Consider the following 24,400-nt stretch of genomic DNA (forward strand, 5'->3'; position numbering starts at 1 on the left):
ACATGTTCACCCTGACATGACTCACCCTGACATGTTCACCCTGACATGTTCACCCTGACATGTTCACCCTGACATGTTCACCCTGACATGTTCACCCTGACATGTTCACCTTGACATGTTCACCCTGACATGACTCACCCTGACATGTTCACCTTGACATGTTCACCCTGACATGTTCACCTTGACATGTTCACCCTGACATGACTCACCCTGACATGTTCACCCTGACATGTTCACCCTGACATGTTCACCCTGACATGTTCACCCTGACATGTTCACCCTGACATGTTCACCTTGACATGTTCACCCTGACATGTTCACCCTGACATGTTCACCCTGACATGTTCACCTTGACATGTTCACCCTGACATGTTCACCTTGACATGACTCACCTTGACATGTTCACCCTGACATGTTCACCTTGACATGACTCACCTTGACATGTTCACCCTGACATGTTCACCCTGACATGTTCACCCTGACATGTTCACCCTGACATGTTCACCCTGACATGTTCACCCTGACATGTTATGCTGTGAGTCTATGAACCCCACAGCTGTTGCTGCATCAGCAAACCCCTGACCCATAGGACTGTGCACAGACTAGACTGTAGAGGAAGCACAGACAGGCTTCAGCAGTGTTTCTCATTTCCAGTCCTCGACTATCCCGAACAAACACCTCTGATTCAACTAGTCAAGGGCTTGATGATTAATGTACTAGTTTAATCAGGTGGTCCGCGGCTACAGCAACAACCAGTACTGTTGGGGGTATTCTAGGACTGGAGTTGAGACAGGAGGTGTCCTCTCACTGACATCCCCTAGGGCCCCTTTACAGGTGCGTATCGTGGGAGGCAGGACGTACTATGAGGGCCGTGTGGAGGTTCAGGTGGGGGCGCGGTGGGGCACGGTGTGTTCTGCCAGCTGGACCACTAAAGAGGCCATGGTAGTCTGCAGACAGCTAGGCCTGGGATACTCCATGCATGCCATCACTGTGAGTAAGACTGGGAGAAGCAGAAATCAATTCCTTCACAGTATGATGTGTGTTGGAAGTATGATACTGTACTATAGAGCTGGGACAGGTCGTATAAAGCTGGGACAGGTAGTATAGAGCTGGGACAGGTAGTATAGTGCTGGGACAGGTAGTATAGAGCTGGGACAGGTAGTATAGAGCTGGGACAGGTACTATAGAGCAGGGACAGGTAGTATAGAGCCGGGACAGGTACTATAGAGCTGGGACAGGTACTATAGAGCACGGACAGGCAGTATAGAGCTGGGACAGGTAGTATAGAGCTGGGACAGGTAGTATAGAGCAGGGACAGGTAGTATAAAGCTGGGACAGGTAGTATAGAGCTGGGACAGGTAGTATAGAGCCAGGACAGGTACTATAGAGCCGGGACAGGGAGTATAGAGCCGGGACAGGTAGTATAGAGCCGGGACAGGTAGTATAGAGCTGGGACAGGTAGTATAAAGCTGGGACAGGTAGTATAGAGCTGGGACAGGTACTATAGAGCCGGGACAGGTAGTATAGAGCTGGGACAGGTAGTATAAAGCTGGGACAGGTAGTATAGAGCTGGGACAGGTACTATAAAGCTGGGACAGGTGCTATAGAGCAGGGACAGATAGTGTAGAGCCGGGACAGGTAGTATAGAGCTGGGACAGGTAGTATAGAGCTGGGACAGGTAGTATAGAGCTGGGACAGGTAGTATAGAGCTGGGACAGGTACTATAGAGCAGGGACAGGTAGTATAGAGCTGGGACAGGTAGTATAGAGCTGGGACAGATAGTATAGAGCTGGAACAGGTAGTATAGAGCTGGGACAGGTTGTATAAAGATGGGACAGGTAGTATAAAGCTGGGACATGTAGTATAGAGCTGGGACAGGTAGTATAAAGCTGGGACAGGTAGTATAGAGCTGGGACAGGTAGTATAGAGCAGGGACAGGTCGTATAGAGCTGGGACAGGTAGTATAGAGCCGGGACAGGTAGTATAGAGCTGGGACAGGTAGTATAGAGCTGGGACAGGTAGTATAGAGCGTCAGTGATGTCATCATGTAGGTAGGCTCCCCGCACTGTGTCTGACTAGAGCGCCAGTGAAGTCATCATGTAGGTAGGCTCCCCACACTGTGTCTGACTAGAGCGCCAGTGATGTCATCATGTAGGTAGGCTCCCCGCACTGTATCTGACTAGAGCACCGGTGATGTCATCATAGACCGCCAGTGATGTCATCATGTAGGTAGACTACCAGCACTGTATCTGACTAGAGCACCGGTGATGTCATCATAGAGCGCCAGTGATGTCATCATGTAGGTTACTCCAACGTATCTGACAAGAGCGCCAGTGATGTCATCATAGAGCACAGTGATGTCATCATGTAGACTATACCCCCCTGTATCTGACTAGAGCGCCAGTGATGTCATCATGTAGACTATACCCCCCTGTATCTGACTAGAGCACCAGTGATGTCATCATAGAGCGCCAGTGATGTCATCATGTAGACTATACCCCCCTGTATCTGACTAGAGCACCAGTGATGTCATCATGTAGACTATACCCCCCTGTATCTGACTAGAGCAGCAGTGATGTCATCATAGAGCGCCAGTGTCAAGACCAGAGGTGACATTCGCTGTAGACAAAACCATCAGTAGATTTTAAAATGAGATGGAAACCTATTTAACTTGCGACATGGGAATTTAACCGCAAACAGTATTTTTATGTGCACTACGCCATCACACACAGCCTTTTATCCGCAACAAGCCAATTTGATGGAAACACAACTCTTGGGGTAAAATGAGAAAATTGTTTTCATGCAGATTTGAGAATATTCATGTGAAAATGTGTTGCCAATTGGATGGAAACCTAGCTATGCTAACCTATTTGACATATCACCCCTCACCTCTCCACCAAGATAGCTGGTGTGTGGTGATCGTTTCACCCCTCACCTCTCCACCAAGATAGCTGGTGTGTGGTGATCGTTTCACCCCTCACCTCTCCACCAAGATAGCTGGTGTGTGGTGATCGTTTCACCCTCACCTCTCCACCAAGATAGCGGGTGTGTGGTGATCGTTTCACCCCTCACCTCTCCACCAAGATAGCTGGTGTGTGGTGATCGTTTCACCCCTCACCTCTCCACCAAGATAGCGGGTGTGTGGTGATCATTTCACCCCTCACCTCTCCACCAAGATAGCTGGTGTGTGGTGATCGTTTCACCCCTCACCTCTCCACCAAGATAGCTGGTGTGTGGTGATCGTTTCACCCCTCACCTCTCCACCAAGATAGCTGGTGTGTGGTGATCGTTTCACCCCTCACCTCTCCACCAAGATAGCTGGTGTGTGGTGATCGTTTCACCCCTCACCTCTCCACCAAGATAGCTGGTGTGTGGTGATCGTTTCACCCCTCACCTCTCCACCAAGATAGCTGGTGTGTGGTGATCGTTTCACCCCTCACCTCTCCACCAAGATAGCTGGTGTGTGGTGATCGTTTCACCCCTCACCTCTCCACCAAGATAGCTGGTGTGTGGTGATCGTTTCACCTCTCACCTCTCCACCAAGATAGCTGGTGTGTGGTGATCGTTTTGGCACCTTTCAGATGGGTGCTACACATTGGTAGAGGAAGAGGTTTTCCCATTACTACATAAAGCTCTTTGAGCTACAGGAAAAGCACTCCAATCAATTATTATTATTATTATTATCATAACCTATTGCCAAGTGTCCCTTGTAAAATAGGTCTCAATGGGACTTCCTGGATAAATCAAAGTTGGTTGTTAACCTCCTGCTACTTGTTTGTGTTTCTCCTGTTGCTAAGGAAACATGGTACTGGGACAGTAGTAACGTGACAGAGATGGTGATGAGTGGAGTGAAATGTACAGGTAGGGTTGTGAAACTCCCGGTAATTTACCAAATATTAAACAAAAAAACGTATTTATATAGTTTACATGTTTTGAAAATTCCTTAAAATCCTTCAAAAATTACAAAAAAAATCAGATTAGTTTGCTGGTAAATTTCAGAAAAGTGTCTAATAACATCCCCTTCCTTTTGTATAGGAAACGAGATGTCTCTGAGCCACTGCCAGCATCACAGGACTGTCAGCTGTCAGAAGACTGCTGCCAAGTTCTCTGCTGGGGTCATCTGCTCAGAGAGTGAGTTCCTGAAGGACCCGTTGGGCTGGATATTCTTCAGGGCTTCTTAGCTCCATGTGTTCCAGGTGTTTGTAAGGGCACGGAAGACAGATTGAGGTGGTTTAATAACCACATAGAGCAGGAACGGCACAGCACAGTGAATGGGCTAAGGCACTTTAAGGTATTGCTTGGCAATTGTTTGAACCAACGAAGTCTGTGTTTAGTTCTGGAAAGTGGAAAATGAAATACAGCAGTGAATTATATAATGAATGAGTTCTAATGTCAATCAATTCATCGTAAAGCCCTATTTACATCAGCTGATATCTCAAAGTGCTGTACAGAAACACAGGCTAAAACCCCAAACAGCAAGCAATGCAGGTGTAGAAGCACGGTGGCTAGGAAAAACTCCCTAGAAAGGCAAAAAACCTAGGAAGAAACCTAGAGAGGAACCAGGCTATGACAACTGTTTTTTCTTTTTAGAGGTGCGACTGCATCTAGGGTATTACGCAAGGATCACATTTAGATCCCCTGTTAGGTGGTTAACTGATTTTTGTCCTCTGACGTCCTTGGGTAGGCGGAGGGAGTCTGGAAGGACATCTAGGAATCTTTGTGTTGTCTGAGAATTTATAGCACGGCTTTTGGTGATCCTTGGTTGGGGTCTGAGCAGATTAGTTGTTGCGATTGCAAACGTAATAAAATGGTGGTCCGATAGTCCAGGATTATGAGGAAAAACATTAAGATCCACAACATTTATTCCATGGGACAAAACTAGGTCCAGAGTATGACTGTGGCAGTGAGTAGGTCCAGAGACATGTTGGACAAAACCCACTGAGTCGATGATGGCTCCGAAAGCCTTTTGGAGTGGGCCTGTGGACTTTTCCATGTGACTACTAAAGTCACCAAAAATTTGAATATTATCTGCTATGACTACAAGGTCCGATAACTCAGTGAGAAACGCTGTATATGGCCCAGGAGGCCTGTAAACACTAGCTATAAAAAGCGATTGAGTAGGCTGCATAGATTTCATTTTTCATTTTCTTTTTTGTAAATTTAAATTTGGTATCGTAAATGTTAGCAACACCTCCACCTTTGCAGGATGCGCGGGCGATATGGTTACTAATGTAACCAGGAGAAGCCTCATTTAACACAGTAAATTCATCAGGCATGAGCCATGTTTCAGTCAGGCCAATCACATCAAGATTATGATCAGTGATTAGTTCATTGACTATAACTGCCTTGGAAGTGAGGTATCTAACATTAAGTAGCCCTATTTTGAGATGTGAGATATCACAATCTCTTTCAATAATGACAGGAATGGAGGAGGTCTTTACTCCAGTGAGATTTTAGCTAAGAGGCACAGACACACCGCCATGTTTAGTTTTTTGGCCAACTTAAACAAGTCCACAAGCTGTGACAGGAAGGATGTCACAGACACTGTCTCAATGGGGATAGCTGAGCTGACTACACTGACTGTGCTAGTTGCAGACTCCACTAAGCTGGCAGGCTGGCTAACAGCCTGCTGCCTGGCCTGCACCCTATCACATTGTGGAGCTAGAGGAGTTAGAGCCCTGTCTACATGACAGAGCAACAACATGACTGGTACTTCACTAATAAAGATCAAAGAGATCATTACTACAGGCAGCACCGTCACCTGATGTTTTATGCATCTTTCACATTGCTGTCGATGTAGGCGGCGCGTCCAATAGGAAGATAAGCTTCCCCTAAAGTAAATTTAATTCAATTAGCCAAAATTAGCTATATAATTACTTGTCCCTATACATAAATGAAATCATTCAAAATACTGTACCAGATAGCATGTTATGGTCACAGAGGATCATTTTTTTTATGTGGATTGTTTTAAGCCCGCATTTTGGGCAACGCGCACGACAAATAGCAACGCGCGCGACAAATAGCAACGAGCAAGACAAATAGCAACGAGCACGACAAATAGCAACGAGCACGACAAATAGCAACGAGCACGACAAATAGCAACGAGCAAGACAAATAGCAACGAGCAAGACAAATAGCAACGAGCACGACAAATAGCAACGAGCACGACAAATAGTAACGAGCAAGACAAATAGCAACGAGCAAGACAAATAGCAACGAGCACGACAAATAGCAACGAGCACGACAAATAGCAACGAGCACGACAAATAGCAACGAAGACAAATAGCAACATGACAAATAGCAACAAATAGCAACAGCAGACAAATAGCAACGAGCAAGACAAAATAGCAACGAGCACGACAAATAGCAACAAATAGCGCGAGCACGACAAATAGCAACACGACAAATAACGAGCAAGACAAATAGCAACGCGCACGACAAATAGTAACACGACAAATAGCAACGAGCACGACAAATAGCAACGAGCACGACAAATAGCAACGAGCAAGACAAATTGCAACGAGCACGACAAATAGCAACGCGCATGACAAATAGTAACGTGCAAGACAAATAGCAACGAGCATGACAAATAGCAACACGACAAATAGCAACGAGCACGACAAATAGTAACGAACACGACAAATAGCAACGAGCACGACAAATAGCAACACGACAAATAGCAACGAGCAAGACAAATAGCAACGAGCATGACAAATAGCAACACGACAAATAGCAACGAGCACGACAAATAGCAACGAGCACGACAAATAGCAACGAGCACGACAAATAGCAACGAGCACGACAAATAGCAACGAGCACGACAAATAGCAACGAGCATGACAAATAGCAACACGACAAATAGCAACGAGCAAGACAAATAGCAACGAGCATGACAAATAGCAACACGACAAATAGCAACGAGCACGACAAATAGCAACGAGCACGACAAATAGCAACGAGCAAGACAAATAGCAACGAGCAAGACAAATAGCAATGAGCACGACAAATAGCAACGAGCAAGACAAATAGCAATGAGCACGACAAATAGCAACATGGCAAATAGCAACGAGCAAGACAAATAGCAACGAGCAAGACAAATAGCTGATTGTTGAGTTGCAGCTGTTATTGAAAAGCAGTTAACTCTCGCAATATTTCTAAATACAATCGTAGGAAAAACATAGTTTAGAAAGCAAATGGTTATTGCTGAAAAGAGAAGACAAAGGAAAAACACTCATCTAGTTATCAAAATTCTCAACTCCCAATTGAGGGAACAGTAGCCTCTTCTTGACACCAGCGTATACCCAGCGAGAGCAGCGCATACCCAGGGAGAGCAGCGTATACCCAGGGAGAGTAGCGCATACCCAGGGAGAGCAGCGTATACCCAGCGAGAGCAGCGCATACCCTGAACGCACCCTGAACTAACCCTACTCTGACACACCCTGAACTGACCCCACTCTGCCACACCCTGAACTGACCCCACTATGACGCACCCTGAACTGACCCCACTATGACGCACCCTGAACTGACCCCACTATGACGCACCCTGAACTGACCCCACTCTGCCACACCCTGAACTGACCCCACTCTGCCACACCCTGAACTGACCCCACTATGACGCACCCTGAACTGACCCCACTATGACGCACCCTGAACTGACCCCACTATGACGCACCCTGAACTGACCCCACTATGACGCACCCTGAACTGACCCCACTCTGACGCACCCTGAACTGACCCCACTATGACGCACCCTGAACTGACCCCACTATGACGCACCCTGAACTGACCCCACTATGACGCACCCTGAACTGACCCCACTCTGACGCACCCTCCTCCTCCTCCTCTCCTCCCCCTCCTCCTCCTCTCCTCCTCCTCCTCCTCTCCTCCCCCTCCTCTCCTCCTCTCCTCCTCCTCCTCTCTCCTCCTCTCCTCCTCTCCTCCTCCTCCTCTCCTCCTCTCCTCCTCCTCTCCTCCTCTCCTCTCCTCCTCCTCTCCTCCTCTCCTCCTCCCTCACCCTCCTCCTCTCCTCCTCACCCTCCTCCTCCTCTTCTCCTCCTCTCCTCCTCCTCTCGCCCTCCTCTTCTCCTCCTCTCCTCCTCTTCTCCTCCTCCTCTCCTCCTCCCTCCTCCTCCTCCTCCTCCTCCTCCTCCTCCTCCCCTCCTCCTCTCCTCCCCCTCCTCCTCCCCCCCCCTCCTCCTCCCCCCCCCCTCCTCCTCTCCTCCTCCTCTCTCCTCCTCTCCTCCTCCTCCTCCTCTCCTCCTCCCCCACCCTCTCCTCCTCCTCTCCTCCTCCCAGCTGCGTCTGACCTGGTCCTGAATGCTCCCCTGGTCCAGCAGTCTGTGTACATTGAGGACCGCCCGCTCCACATGTTGTACTGCGCAGCGGAGGAGAACTGTCTGTCTAAGTCTGCTGCTAGTGCTAACTGGCCCTACGGACACCGCCGCCTGCTACGGTTCTCCTCTCAGATCCACAACATCGGACGGGCCGACTTCAGGCCCAAGGCCGGTCGCCACTCCTGGGTCTGGCACGCCTGTCACGGGTAACTATGGCAACCTAATCATCTAGCGCAGTGGTTTCCAACCTGTGGTCCGCAGGGGTGCTGCAGGTGGTCCGCCAATTATTTTCAATCAAATAAAATAAATTATAACAGTTGAGAGTATTTACGGTATAATAAGTAGTTTTACATTACCGTAACATTACATTACCTTTAACCATGCATTACCTTTATATATACCTTTAACAATACATTACATTATACATTACATTACCTTTAACCATGTATTACCTTTATATATACCTTTAACGATACATTACCTTATACAATACATTACCTTTAACCATGCATTACCTTTATATATACCTTTAACAATATATTACATTATACAATACATTACCTTTAACCATGCATTACCTTTATATATACCTTTAACAATACATTACCTTATACAATACTTTACCTTGCCATTAAGAATACATTACCTTTAAGAATACATTACCTTATACAATACATTACCGTAACATTACATTACCTTTAACCATGCATTACCTTTATATATACCTTTAACAATACATTACCTTATACAATACATTACCTTATACAATACATTACATTTAACCATGCATTACCTTTATATATACCTTTAACGATACATTACATTACCTTTAACCATGCATTACCTTTATATATACCTTTAACAATACATTACCTTTAACAATACATTACCTTATACATTACATTACCTTTAACCATGCATTACCTTTATATATACATTTAGCAATACATTACATTATACAATACATTACCTTTAACCATGCATTACCTTTATATATACCTTTAACAATACATTACATTATACAATACATTACCTTTAACCATGCATTACCTTTATATATACCTTTAACCATGCATTACCTTTATATATGCCATTAACAATACATTACCTTATACAATACATTACATTACATTTAACCATGCATTACCTTTATATATACCTTTAACAATACATTACATTATACAATACATTACCTTATACATTACATTACCTTTAACAGTGCATTACCTTTATATATACATTTAACAATACATTACCTTATACAATACATTACCTTACATTTAACAATACATTACCTTATACAATACATTACATTTACCTTGCCGTTAAGAATACATTACCTTTAACAATACATTACCTTTAACCATGCATTACCTTTATATATACCTTTAACAATACATTACCTTATACAATACATTACCTTTAACCGTGCATTACCTTTATATATACCTTTAACAATACATTACCTTTAACCATGCATTACCTTTATATATACCTTTAACAATACATTACCTTATACAATACATTACATTTACCTTGCTGTTAAGAATACATTACCTTTACCTTGCCATTAAGAATGCATTACCTTTAACAATACTGTACCTTACCATTAATAATACATTACCTTTAACAATACTGTACCTTACCATTAATAATACATTACCTTTAACAATACATTACCTTACATTTAACAATACATTACCTTATACAATACATTACCTTACCTTTAACAGTATATTACCTTTGACAGTACATTACCTTTAACAATACACTGCTTTTAACAATACATTACCTTTAACAATACTGTACCTTACCATTAATAATACATTACCTTTAACAATTCATTACCTTACATTTAACAATACATTACCTTATACAATACATTACATTTACCTTGCCGTTAAGAATACATTACCTTTACCTTGCCATTAAGAATACATTACCTTTACCTTGCCATTAAGAATACATTACCTTTATCTTACCTTTGACAGTACATTACCTTTAACAATACATTGCCTTTGGTGATACATTACCTTTAACAATACATTGCCTTTAACAGTGCATTGCCTATACTGTCAGATACCCCTGACCTATACTGTCAGATCAGATACCCCTGACCTATACTGTCAGATCAGATACCCCTGACCTATACTGTCAGATACCCCTGACCTATACTGTCAGATACCCCTGACCTATACTGTCAGATACCCCTGACCTATACTGTCAGATCAGATACCCCTGACCTATACTGTCAGATCAGATACCCCTGACCTATACTGTCAGATACCCCTGACCTATACTGTCAGATACCCCTGACCTATACTGTCAGATCAGATACCCCTGACCTATACTGTCAGATACCCCTGACCTATACTGTCAGATACCCCTGACCTATACTGTCAGATACCCCTGACCTATACTGTCAGATACCCTGACCTATACTGTCAGATCAGATACCCCTGACCTATACTGTCAGATACCCCTGACCTATACTGTCAGATACCCCTGACCTATACTGTCAGATACCCCTGACCTATACTGTCAGATCAGATACCCCTGACCTATACTGTCAGATACCCCTGACCTATACTGTCAGATACCCCTGACCTATACTGTCAGATACCCCTGACCTATACTGTCAGATCAGATACCCCTGACCTATACTGTCAGATCAGATAACCCTGACCTATACTGTCAGATACCCCTGACCTATACTGTCAGATACCCCTGACCTATACTGTCAGATACCCCTGACCTATACTGTCAGATACCCCTGACCTATACTGTCAGATACCCTTGACCTATACTGTCAGATACCCCTGACCTATACTGTCAGATACCCCTGACCTATACTGTCAGATACCCCTGACCTATACTGTCAGATCAGATATCCCTGACCTATACTGTCAGATACCCCTGACCTATACTGTCAGATACCCCTGACCTATACTGTCAGATCAGATACCCCTGACCTATACTGTCAGATCAGATATCCCTGACCTATACTGTCAGATCAGATACCCCTGACCTATACTGTCAGATCAGATACCCCTGACCTATACTGTCAGATACCCCTGACCTATACTGTCAGATACCCCTGACCTATACTGTCAGATACCCCTGACCTATACTGTCAGATACCCCTGACCTATACTGTCAGATCAGATACCCCTGACCTATACTGTCAGATACCCCTGACCTATACTGTCAGATACCCCTGACCTATACTGTCAGATACCCCTGACCTATACTGTCAGATCAGATACCCCTGACCTATACTGTCAGATACCCCTGACCTATACTGTCAGATACCCCTGACCTATACTGTCAGATACCCCTGACCTATACTGTCAGATATCCCTGACCTATACTGTCAGATCAGATACCCCTGACCTATACTGTCAGATCAGATACCCCTGACCTATACTGTCAGATCAGATACCCCTGACCTATACTGTCAGATACCCCTGACCTATACTGTCAGATACTCCTGACCTATACTGTCAGATACCCCTGACCTATACTGTCAGATACCCCTGACCTATACTGTCAGATACTCCTGACCTATACTGTCAGATACCCCTGACCTATACTGTCAGATACTCCTGACCTATACTGTCAGATCAGATACCCCTGACCTATACTGTCAGATACCCCTGACCTATACTGTCAGATACCCCTGACCTATACTGTCAGATACCCCTGACCCATACTGTCAGATACCCCTGACCTATACTGTCAGATCAGATACCCCTGAACTATACTGTCAGATACCCCTGAACTATACTGTCAGATACCCCTGACCTATACTGTCAGATACCCCTGACCTATACTGTCAGATCAGATACCCCTGACCTATACTGTCAGATACCCCTGACCTATACTGTCAGATACCCCTGACCTATACTGTCAGATCAGATACCCCTGACCTATACTGTCAGATACCCCTGACCTATACTGTCAGATACCCCTGACCTATACTGTCAGATACCCCTTTCCTATACTGTCAGATACCCCTGACCTATACTGTCAGATCAGATACCCCTGACCTATACTGTCAGATACCCCTGACCTATACTGTCAGATACCCCTGACCTATATTGTCAGATCAGATACCCCTGACCTATACTGTCAGATCAGATACCCCTGACCTATACTGTCAGATCAGATACCCCTGACCTATACTGTCAGATACCCCTGACCTATACTGTCAGATACCCCTGACCTATACTGTCAGATACCCCTGACCCATACTGTCAGATCAGATACCCCTGACCTATACTGTCAGATACCCCTGACCTATACTGTCAGATACCCCTGACCTATACTGTCAGATCAGATACCCCTGACCTATACTGTCAGATCAGATATCCCTGACCTATACTGTCAGATCAGATACCCCTGACCTATACTGTCAGATCAGATACCCCTGACCTATACTGTCAGATACCCCTGACCTATACTGTCAGATACCCCTGACCTATACTGTCAGATATCCCTGACCTATACTGTCAGATACCCCTGACCCATACTGTCAGATCAGATACCCCTGACCTATACTGTCAGATACCCCTGACCTATACTGTCAGATCAGATACCCCTGACCTATACTGTCAGATCAGATATCCCTGACCTATACTGTCAGATCAGATACCCCTGACCTATACTGTCAGATACCCCTGACCTATACTGTCAGATACCCCTGACCTATACTGTCAGATCAGATACCCCTGACCTATACTGTCAGATATCCCTGACCTATACTGTCAGATACCCCTGACCTATACTGTCAGATACCCCTGACCTATACTGTCAGATATCCCTGACCTATACTGTCAGATACCCCTGACCTATACTGTCAGATACCCCTGACCCATACTGTCAGATACCCCTGACCTATACTGTCAGATCAGATACCCCTGACCTATACTGTCAGATACCCTGACCTATACTGTCAGATACCCTGACCTATACTGTCAGATACCCCTGACCTATACTGTCAGATACCCCTGACCTATACTGTCAGATACCCCTGACCTATACTGTCAGATACCCCTGACCTATACTGTCAGATCAGATACCCCTGACCTATACTGTCAGATACCCCTGACCTATACTGTCAGATACCCCTGACCTATACTGTCAGATCAGATACCCCTGACCTATACTGTCAGATACCCCTGACCTATACTGTCAGATACCCCTGACCTATACTGTCAGATACCCCTGACCTATACTGTCAGATACCCCTGACCTATACTGTCAGATACCCCTGACCTATACTGTCAGATACCCCTGACCTATACTGTCAGATACCCCTGACCTATACTGTCAGATACCCCTGACCTATACTGTCAGATACCCCTGACCTATACTGTCAGATACCCCTGACCTATACTGTCAGATACCCCTGACCTATACTGTCAGATACCCCTGACCTATACTGTCAGATACCCCTGACCTATACTGTCAGATCAGATACCCCTATACTGTCAGATACCCCTGACCTATACTGTCAGATCAGATACCCCTGACCTATACTGTTAGATACCCCTGACCTATACTGTCAGATCAGATACCCCTGACCTATACTGTCAGATCAGATTCCCCTGACCTATACTGTCAGATACCCCTCACCTATACTGTCAGATACCCCTCACCTATACTGTCAGATACCCCTGACCTATACTGTCAGATCAGATACCCCTGACCTATACTGTCAGATCAGATACCCCTGACCTATACTGTCAGATCAGATACCCCTGACCTATACTGTCAGATACCCCTGACCTATACTGTCAGATCAGATACCCCTGACCTATACTGTCAGATACCCCTGACCTATACTGTCAGATACCCCTGACCTATACTGTCAGATACCCCTGACCTATACTGTCAGATACCCCTGACCTATACTGTCAGATCAGATTCCCCTGACCTATACTGTCAGATACCCCTGACCTATACTGTCAGATACCCCTGACCTATACTGTCAGATCAGATACCCCTGACCTATACTGTCAGATACCCCTGACCTATACTGTCAGATACCCCTGAGCTATACTGTCAGATACCCCTGACCTATACTGTCAGATCAGATACCCCTGACCTATACTGTCAGATACCCCTGACCTATACTGTCAGATATCCCTGACCTATACTGTCAGATCAGATACCCCTGACCTATACTGTCAGATACCCCTGACCTATACTGTCAGATACCCCTGACCTATACTGTCAGATCAGATACCCCTGACCTATACTGTCAGATCAGATACCCCTGACCTATACTGTCAGATCAGATACCCCTGACCTATACTGTCAGATCAGATACCCCTGACCTATACTGTCAGATCAGATACCCCTGACCTATACTGTCAGATACCCCTGACCTATACTGTCAGATCAGATACCCCTGACCTATACTGTGAGATATCCCTGACCTATACTGTCAGATACCCCTGACCTATACTGTCAGATACCCCTGACCTATACTGTCAGATACCCCTGACCTATACTGTCAGATCAGATACCCCTGACCTATACTGTCAGATACCCCTGACCTATACTGTCAGATACCCCTGACCTATACTGTCAGATCAGATACCCCTGACCTATACTGTGAGATATCCCTGACCTATACTGTCAGATACCCCTGACCTATACTGTCAGATCAGATATCCCTGACCTATACTGTCAGATACCCCTGACCTATACTGTCAGATACCCCTGACCTATACTGTGAGATACCCCTGACCTATACTGTCAGATCAGATACCCCTGACCTATACTGTCAGATACCCCTGACCTATACTGTCAGATACCCCTGACCCATACTGTCAGATACCCCTGACCCATACTGTCAGATACCCCTAACCTATACTGTCAGATACCCCTGACCTATACTGTCAGATACCCCTGACCTATACTGTCAGATATCCCTGACCTATACTGTCAGATACCCCTGACCTATACTGTCAGATACCCCTGACCTATACTGTCAGATACCCCTGACCTATACTGTCAGATCAGATACCCCTGACCTATACTGTCAGATACCCCTGACCTATACTGTCAGATACCCCTGACCCATACTGTCAGATACCCCTGACCCATACTGTCAGATACCCCTGACCCATACTGTCAGATACCCCTGACCTATACTGTCAGATCAGATACCCCTGACCTATACTGTCAGATACCCCTGACCTATACTGTCAGATACCCCTGACCTATACTGTCAGATACCCCTGACCTATACTGTCAGATCAGATACCCCTGACCTATACTGTCAGATACCCCTGACCTATACTGTCAGATACCCCTGACCTATACTGTCAGATCAGATACCCCTGACCTATACTGTCAGATACCCCTGACCTATACTGTCAGATACCCCTGACCTATACTGTCAGATACCCCTGACCTATACTGTCAGATCAGATACCCCTGACCTATACTGTCAGATACCCCTGACCTATACTGTCAGATACCCCTGACCTATACTGTCAGATCAGATACCCCTGACCTATACTGAGATACCCCTGACCTATACTGTCAGATACCCCTGACCTATACTGTCAGATCAGATACCCCTGACCTATACTGTCAGATACCCCTGACCTATACTGTCAGATACCCCTGACCTATACTGTCAGATACCCCTGACCTATACTGTCAGATCAGATACCCCTGACCTATACTGTCAGATACCCCTGACCTATACTGTCAGATATCCCTGACCTATACTGTCAGATCAGATACCCCTGACCTATACTGTCAGATACCCCTGACCTATACTGTCAGATCAGATACCCCTGACCTATACTGTCAGATCAGATAACCCTGACCTATACTGTCAGATCAGATACCCCTGACCTATACTGTCAGATCAGATACCCCTGACCTATACTGTCAGATCAGATACCCCTGACCTATACTGTCAGATACCCCTGACCTATACTGTCAGATCAGATACCCCTGACCTATACTGTCAGATACCCCTGACCTATACTGTCAGATACCCCTGACCTATACTGTCAGATCAGATACCCCTGACCTATACTGTCAGATACCCCTGACCTATACTGTCAGATACCCCTGACCTATACTGTGAGATATCCCTGACCTATACTGTCAGATACCCCTGACCTATACTGTCAGATACCCCTGACCTATACTGTCAGATACCCCTGACCTATACTGTCAGATCAGATACCCCTGACCTATACTGTCAGATACCCCTGACCTATACTGTCAGATACCCCTGACCCATACTGTCAGATACCCCTGACCCATACTGTCAGATACCCCTAACCTATACTGTCAGATACCCCTGACCTATACTGTCAGATACCCCTGACCTATACTGTGAGATATCCCTGACCTATACTGTCAGATACCCCTGACCTATACTGTCAGATACCCCTGACCTATACTGTGAGATACCCCTGACCTATACTGTCAGATCAGATACCCCTGACCTATACTGTCAGATACCCCTGACCTATACTGTCAGATACCCCTGACCCATACTGTCAGATACCCCTGACCCATACTGTCAGATACCCCTGACCCATACTGTCAGATACCCCTGACCTATACTGTCAGATCAGATACCCCTGACCTATACTGTCAGATACCCCTGACCTATACTGTCAGATACCCCTGACCTATACTGTCAGATACCCCTGACCTATACTGTCAGATCAGATACCCCTGACCTATACTGTCAGATACCCCTGACCTATACTGTCAGATACCCCTGACCTATACTGTCAGATCAGATACCCCTGACCTATACTGTCAGATACCCCTGACCTATACTGTCAGATACCCCTGACCTATACTGTCAGATACCCCTGACCTATACTGTCAGATCAGATACCCCTGACCTATACTGTCAGATACCCCTGACCTATACTGTCAGATACCCCTGACCTATACTGTCAGATCAGATACCCCTGACCTATACTGTCAGATCAGATACCCCTGACCTATACTGTCAGATACCCCTGACCTATACTGTCAGATACCCCTGACCTATACTGTCAGATACCCATGACCTATACTGTCAGATACCCCTGACTTATACTGTCAGATACCCCTGACCTATACTGTCAGATACCCCTGACCTATACTGTCAGATACCCCTGACCTATACTGTCAGATCAGATACCCCTGACCTATACTGTCAGATACCCCTGACCTATACTGTCAGATCAGATACCCCTGACCTATACTGTCAGATACCCCTGACCTATACTGTCAGATACCCTGACCTATACTGTCAGATACCCCTGACCTATACTGTCAGATACCCCTGACCTATACTGTCAGATACCCCTGACCTATACTGTCAGATACCCCCTATACTGAGATACCCCTGACCTATACTGTCAGATACCCCTGACCTATACTGTCAGATCAGATACCCCTGACCTATACTGTCAGATACCCCTGACTTATACTGTCAGATACCCCTGACTTATACTGTCAGATCAGATACCCCTGACCTATACTGTCAGATACCCCTGACCTATACTGTCAGATACCCCTCACCTATACTGTCAGATACCCCTGACCTATACTGTCAGATCAGATACCCCTGACCTATACTGTCAGATCAGATACCCCTGACCTATACTGTCAGATACCCCTGACCTATACTGTCAGATACCCCTGACCTATACTGTCAGATACCCCTGACCTATACTGTCAGATCAGATACCCCCTGACCTATACTGTCAGATACCCCTGACCTATACTGTCAGATACCCCTGACCTATACTGTCAGATACCCCTGACCTATACTGTCAGATACCCCTGACCTATACTGTCAGATCAGATACCCCTGACCTATACTGTCAGATACCCCTGACCTATACTGTCAGATACCCCTGACCTATACTGTCAGATCAGATACCCCTGACCTATACTGTCAGATACCCCTGACCTATACTGTCAGATACCCCTGACCTATACTGTCAGATACCCCTGACCTATACTGTCAGATACCCCTGACCTATACTGTCAGATCAGATACCCCTGACCTATACTGTCAGATACCCCTGACCTATACTGTCAGATATCCCTGACCTATACTGTCAGATACCCCTGACCTATACTGTCAGATACCCCTGACCTATACTGTCAGATATCCCTGACCTATACTGTCAGATACCCCTGACCTATACTGTCAGATATCCCTGACCTATACTGTCAGATCAGATACCCCTGACCTATACTGTCAGATCAGATACCCCTGACCTATACTGTCAGATCAGATACCCCTGACCTATACTGTCAGATCACATACCCCTGACCTATACTGTCAGATCAGATACCCCTGACCTATACTGTCAGATCAGATATCCCTGACCTATACTGTCAGATCAGATACCCCTGACCTATACTGTCAGATCAGATACCCCTGACCTATACTGTCAGATCAGATACCCCTGACCTATACTGTCAGATCAGATATCCCTGACCTATACTGTCAGATCAGATACCCCTGACCTATACTGTCAGATCAGATACCCCTGACCTATACTGTCAGATACCCCTGACCTATACTGTCAGATACCCCTGACCTATACTGTCAGATACCCCTGACCTATACTGTCAGATCAGATACCCCTGACCTATACTGTCAGATACCCCTGACCTATACTGTCAGATATCCCTGACCTATACTGTCAGATCAGATACCCCTGACCTATACTGTCAGATCAGATACCCCTGACCTATACTGTCAGATACCCCTGACCTATACTGTCAGATCAGATACCCCTGACCTATACTGTCAGATATCCCTGACCTATACTGTCAGATACCCCTGACCTATACTGTCAGATCAGATACCCCTGACCTATACTGTCAGATACCCCTGACCTATACTGTCAGATACCCCTGACCTATACTGTCAGATACCCCTGACCTATACTGTCAGATCAGATACCCCTGACCTATACTGTCAGATCAGATACCCCTGACCTATACTGTCAGATCAGATACTGTCCCCCTGACCTATACTGTCAGATACCCCTGACCTATACTGTCAGATACCCCTGACCTATACTGTCAGATACCCTGACCTATACTGTCAGATACCCCTGACCTATACTGTCAGATCAGATACCCCTGACCTATACTGTCAGATCAGATACCCCTGACCTATACTGTCAGATACCCCTGACCTATACTGTCAGATACCCCTGACCTATACTGTCCCCTGACCTATACTGTCAGATCACCCCTGACCTATACTGTCAGATACCCCTGACCTATACTGTCAGATACCCCTGACCTATACTGTCATACCCCTGACCTATACTGTCAGATAGATACCCCTGACCTATACTGTCAGATACCCCTGACCTATACTGTCAGATACCCCTGACCTATACCCCCTGACCTATACTGTCAGATAGACCTATACCCCTGACCTATACTGTCAGATACCCCTGACCTATACTGTCAGATCAGATACCCCTGACCTATACTGTCAGATCAGATACCCCTGACCTATACTGTCAGATACCTATACTGTCAGATACCCCTGACCTATACTGTCAGATCCCCTGATACTGTCCCCTGACCTATACTGTCAGATACCCCTGACCTATACTGTCAGATACCCCTGACCTATACTGTCAGATACCCCTGACCTATACTGTCAGATACCCCTGACCTATACTGTCAGATACCCCTGACCTATACTGTCAGATACCCCTGACCTATACTGTCAGATACCCTGACCTATACTGTCAGATACCCCTGACCTATACTGTCAGATACCCTGACCTATACTGTCAGATACCCCTGACCTATACTGTCAGATACCCCTGACCTATACTGTCAGATACCCCTGACCTATACTGTCAGATACCCCTGACCTATACTGTCAGATACCCCTGACCTATACTGTCAGATCAGACCTATACTGTCAGATACCCTGACCTATACTGTCAGATACCCCTGACCTATACTGTCAGATACCCCTGACCTATACTGTCAGATACCCCTGACCTATACTGTCAGATCAGATACCAGATACCTGACCTATACTGTCAGATACCCCTGACCCCCCTGACCTATACTGTCAGATACCCCTGACCTATACTGTCAGATCAGATACCCCTGACCTATACTGTCAGATACCCCTGACCTATACTGTCAGATACCCCTGACCTCTGTCAGATCAGATACCCCTGACCTATACTGTCAGATACCCCTGACCTATACTGTCAGATACCCCTGACCTATACTGTCAGATACCCCTGACCTATACTGTCAGATCAGATACCCCTGACCTATACTGTCAGATCAGATACCCCTGACCTATACTGTCAGATACCCCTGACCTATACTGTCAGATACCCCTGACCTATACTGTCAGATACCCCTGACCTATACTGTCAGATCAGATACCCCTGACCTATACTGTCAGATACCCCTGACCTATACTGTCAGATACCCCTGACCTATACTGTCAGATACCCCTGACCTATACTGTCAGATACCCCTGACCTATACTGTCAGATACCCCTGACCTATACTGTCAGATACCCCTGACCTATACTGTCAGATACCCCTGACCTATACTGTCAGATCAGATACCCCTGACCTATACTGTCAGATACCCCTGACCTATACTGTCAGATACCCCTGACCTATACTGTCAGATACCCCTGACCTATACTGTCAGATACCCCTGACCTATACTGACCTATACCTATCTGTCAGATACCCCTGACCTATACTGTCAGATATCCCTGACCTATACTGTCAGATACCCCTGACCTATACTCAGATACCCCTGACCTATACTGTCAGATATCCCCTGACCTATACTGTCAGATACCCCCTGAGATATCCTGACCTATACTGTCAGATCAGATACCCCTGACCTATACTGTCAGATCAGATACCCCCTATACTGTCAGAGATACCCCTGACCTATACTGTCAGATCAGATACCCCTGACCTACTGTCAGATCAGATACCCCTGACCTATACTGTCAGATCAGATACCCCTGACCTACTGTCAGATCAGATACCCCCTGAGATCCTACCTATACTGTCAGATCAGATACCCCTGACCTATACTGTCAGATCAGATACCCCTGACCTATACTGTCAGATCAGATACCCCTGACCTATACTGTCAGATCAGATACCCCTGACCTATACTGTCAGATCAGATACCCCCTGACCTATACTGTCAGATCAGATACCCCTGACCTATACTGTCAGATCAGATACCCCTGACCTATACTGTCAGATCCCTGACCTATACTGTCAGATACCCCTGACCTATACTGTCAGATCAGATACCCCTGACCTATACTGTCAGATGTCAGATATCCCTGACCTATACTGTCAGATCAGATACCCCTGACCTATACTGTCAGATCAGATACCCCTGACCTATACTGTCAGATACCCCTGACCTATACTGTCAGATCAGATACCCCTGACCTATACTGTCAGATATCCCTGACCTATACTGTCAGATACCCCTGACCTATACTGTCAGATCAGATACCCCTGACCTATACTATCAGATACCCCTGACCTATACTGTCAGATACCCCTGACCTATACTGTTAGATACCCCTGACCTATACTGTCAGATCAGATACCCCTGACCTATACTGTCAGATCAGATACCCCTGACCTATACTGTCAGATCAGATACCCCTGACCTATACTGTCAGATACCCCTGACCTATACTGTCAGATACCCCTGACCTATACTGTCAGATCAGATACCCCTGACCTATACTGTCAGATACCCCTGACCTATACTGTCAGATACCCCTGACCTATACTGTCAGATACCCCTGACCTATACTGTCAGATCAGATACCCCTGACCTATACTGTCAGATCAGATACCCCTGACCTATACTGTCAGATACCCCTGACCTATACTGTCAGATACCCCTGACCTATACTGTCAGATACCCCTGACCTATACTGTCAGATCAGATACCCCTGACCTATACTGTCAGATACCCCTGACCTATACTGTCAGATACCCCTGACCTATACTGTCAGATAACCCTGACCTATACTGTCAGATCAGATACCCCTGACCTATACTGTCAGATACCCCTGACCTATACTGTCAGATACCCCTGACCTATACTGTCAGATACCCCTGACCTATACTGTCAGATCAGATACCCCTGACCTATACTGTCAGATCAGATACCCCCTGACCTATACTGTCAGATACCCCCTATACTGTCAGATCAGATACCCCTGACCTATACTGTCAGATACCCCTGACCAGATATACTGTATACTGTCAGATACCCCTGACCTATACTGTCAGATACCCCTGACCTATACTGTCAGATACCCCTGACCTATACTGACCTATACTGTCAGATAGATACCCCTGACCTATACTGTCAGATACCCCTGACCTATACTGTCAGATACCCCTGACCTATACTGTCAGATACCCCTGACCTATACTGTCAGATCAGATACCCCTGACCTATACTGTCAGATACCCCTGACCTATACTGTCAGATACCCCTGACCTATACTGTCAGATACCCCTGACCTATACTGTCAGATACCCCTGACCTATACTGTCAGATACCCCTGACCTATACTGTCAGATCAGATACCCCTGACCTATACTGTCAGATCAGATACCCCTGACCTATACTGTCAGATACCCCTGACCTATACTGTCAGATACCCCTGACCTATACTGTCAGATACCCCTGACCTATACTGTCAGATACCCCTGACCTATACTGTCAGATCAGATACCCCTGACCTATACTGTCAGATCAGATACCCCTGACCTATACTGTCAGATCAGATACCCCTGACCTATACTGTCAGATACCCCTGACCTATACTGTCAGATCAGATACCCCTGACCTATACTGTCAGATCAGATACCCCTGACCTATACTGTCAGATACCCCTGACCTATACTGTCAGATACCCCTGACCTATACTGTCAGATACCCCTGACCTATACTGTCAGATACCCCTGACCTATACTGTCAGATACCCCTGACCTATACTGTCAGATATCCCTGACCTATACTGTCAGATACCCCTGACCTATACTGTCAGATACCCCTGACCTATACTGTCAGATACCCCTGACCTATACTGTCAGATACCCCTGACCTATACTGTCAGATCAGATACCCCTGACCTATACTGTCAGATACCCCTGACCTATACTGTCAGATCAGATACCCCTGACCTATACTGTCAGATCAGATACCCCTGACCTATACTGTCAGATACCCCTGACCTATACTGTCAGATACCCCTGACCTATACTGTCAGATATCCCTGACCTATACTGTCAGATACCCCTGACCTATACTGTCAGATCAGATACCCCTGACCTATACTGTTAGATACCCCTGACCTATACTGTCAGATCAGATACCCCTGACCTATACTGTTAGATACCCCTGACCTATACTGTCAGATCAGATACCCCTGACCTATACTGTCAGATCAGATACCCCTGACCTATACTGTCAGATACCCCTCACCTATACTGTCAGATACCCCTGACCTATACTGTCAGATACCCCTGACCTATACTGTCAGATCAGATACCCCTGACCTATACTGTCAGATCAGATACCCCTGACCTATACTGTCAGATTCCCCTGACCTATACTGTCAGATACCCCTGACCTATACTGTCAGATACCCCTGACCTATACTGTCAGATACCCCTGACCTATACTGTCAGATACCCCTGACCTATACTGTCAGATCAGATACCCCTCACCTATACTGTCAGATACCCCTGACCTATACTGTCAGATACCCCTGACCTATACTGTCAGATCAGATACCCCTGACCTATACTGTCAGATACCCCTGACCTATACTGTCAGATACCCCTGACCTATACTGTCAGATCAGATACCCCTGACCTATACTGTCAGATACCCCTGACCTATACTGTCAGATACCCCTGACCTATACTGTCAGATACCCCTGACCTATACTGTCAGATCAGATACCCCTGACCTATACTGTCAGATCAGATACTCCTGA

At 45.9% G+C, this 24,400-nt stretch overlaps 1 protein-coding gene across 1 annotated transcript in view; it reads left to right on the plus strand.

Moving 5' to 3' along the window:
- Positions 1-24,400, plus strand: part of LOC124002264 (lysyl oxidase homolog 3B-like) — a 69,191-nt gene that overhangs the window by 35,079 nt on the left and 9,712 nt on the right. The window contains exons 11-13 of the mRNA XM_046309639.1: positions 3,798-3,861; positions 4,036-4,131; positions 8,296-8,539. Coding sequence (XP_046165595.1) covers positions 3,798-3,861; positions 4,036-4,131; positions 8,296-8,539 — 404 coding nt within the window. The remainder of the gene's footprint in view (positions 1-3,797; positions 3,862-4,035; positions 4,132-8,295; positions 8,540-24,400) is intronic.

This window comes from Oncorhynchus gorbuscha, linkage group LG17, assembly GCF_021184085.1.
Source record: "Oncorhynchus gorbuscha isolate QuinsamMale2020 ecotype Even-year linkage group LG17, OgorEven_v1.0, whole genome shotgun sequence".
Lineage (NCBI taxonomy): Eukaryota > Metazoa > Chordata > Actinopteri > Salmoniformes > Salmonidae > Oncorhynchus > Oncorhynchus gorbuscha.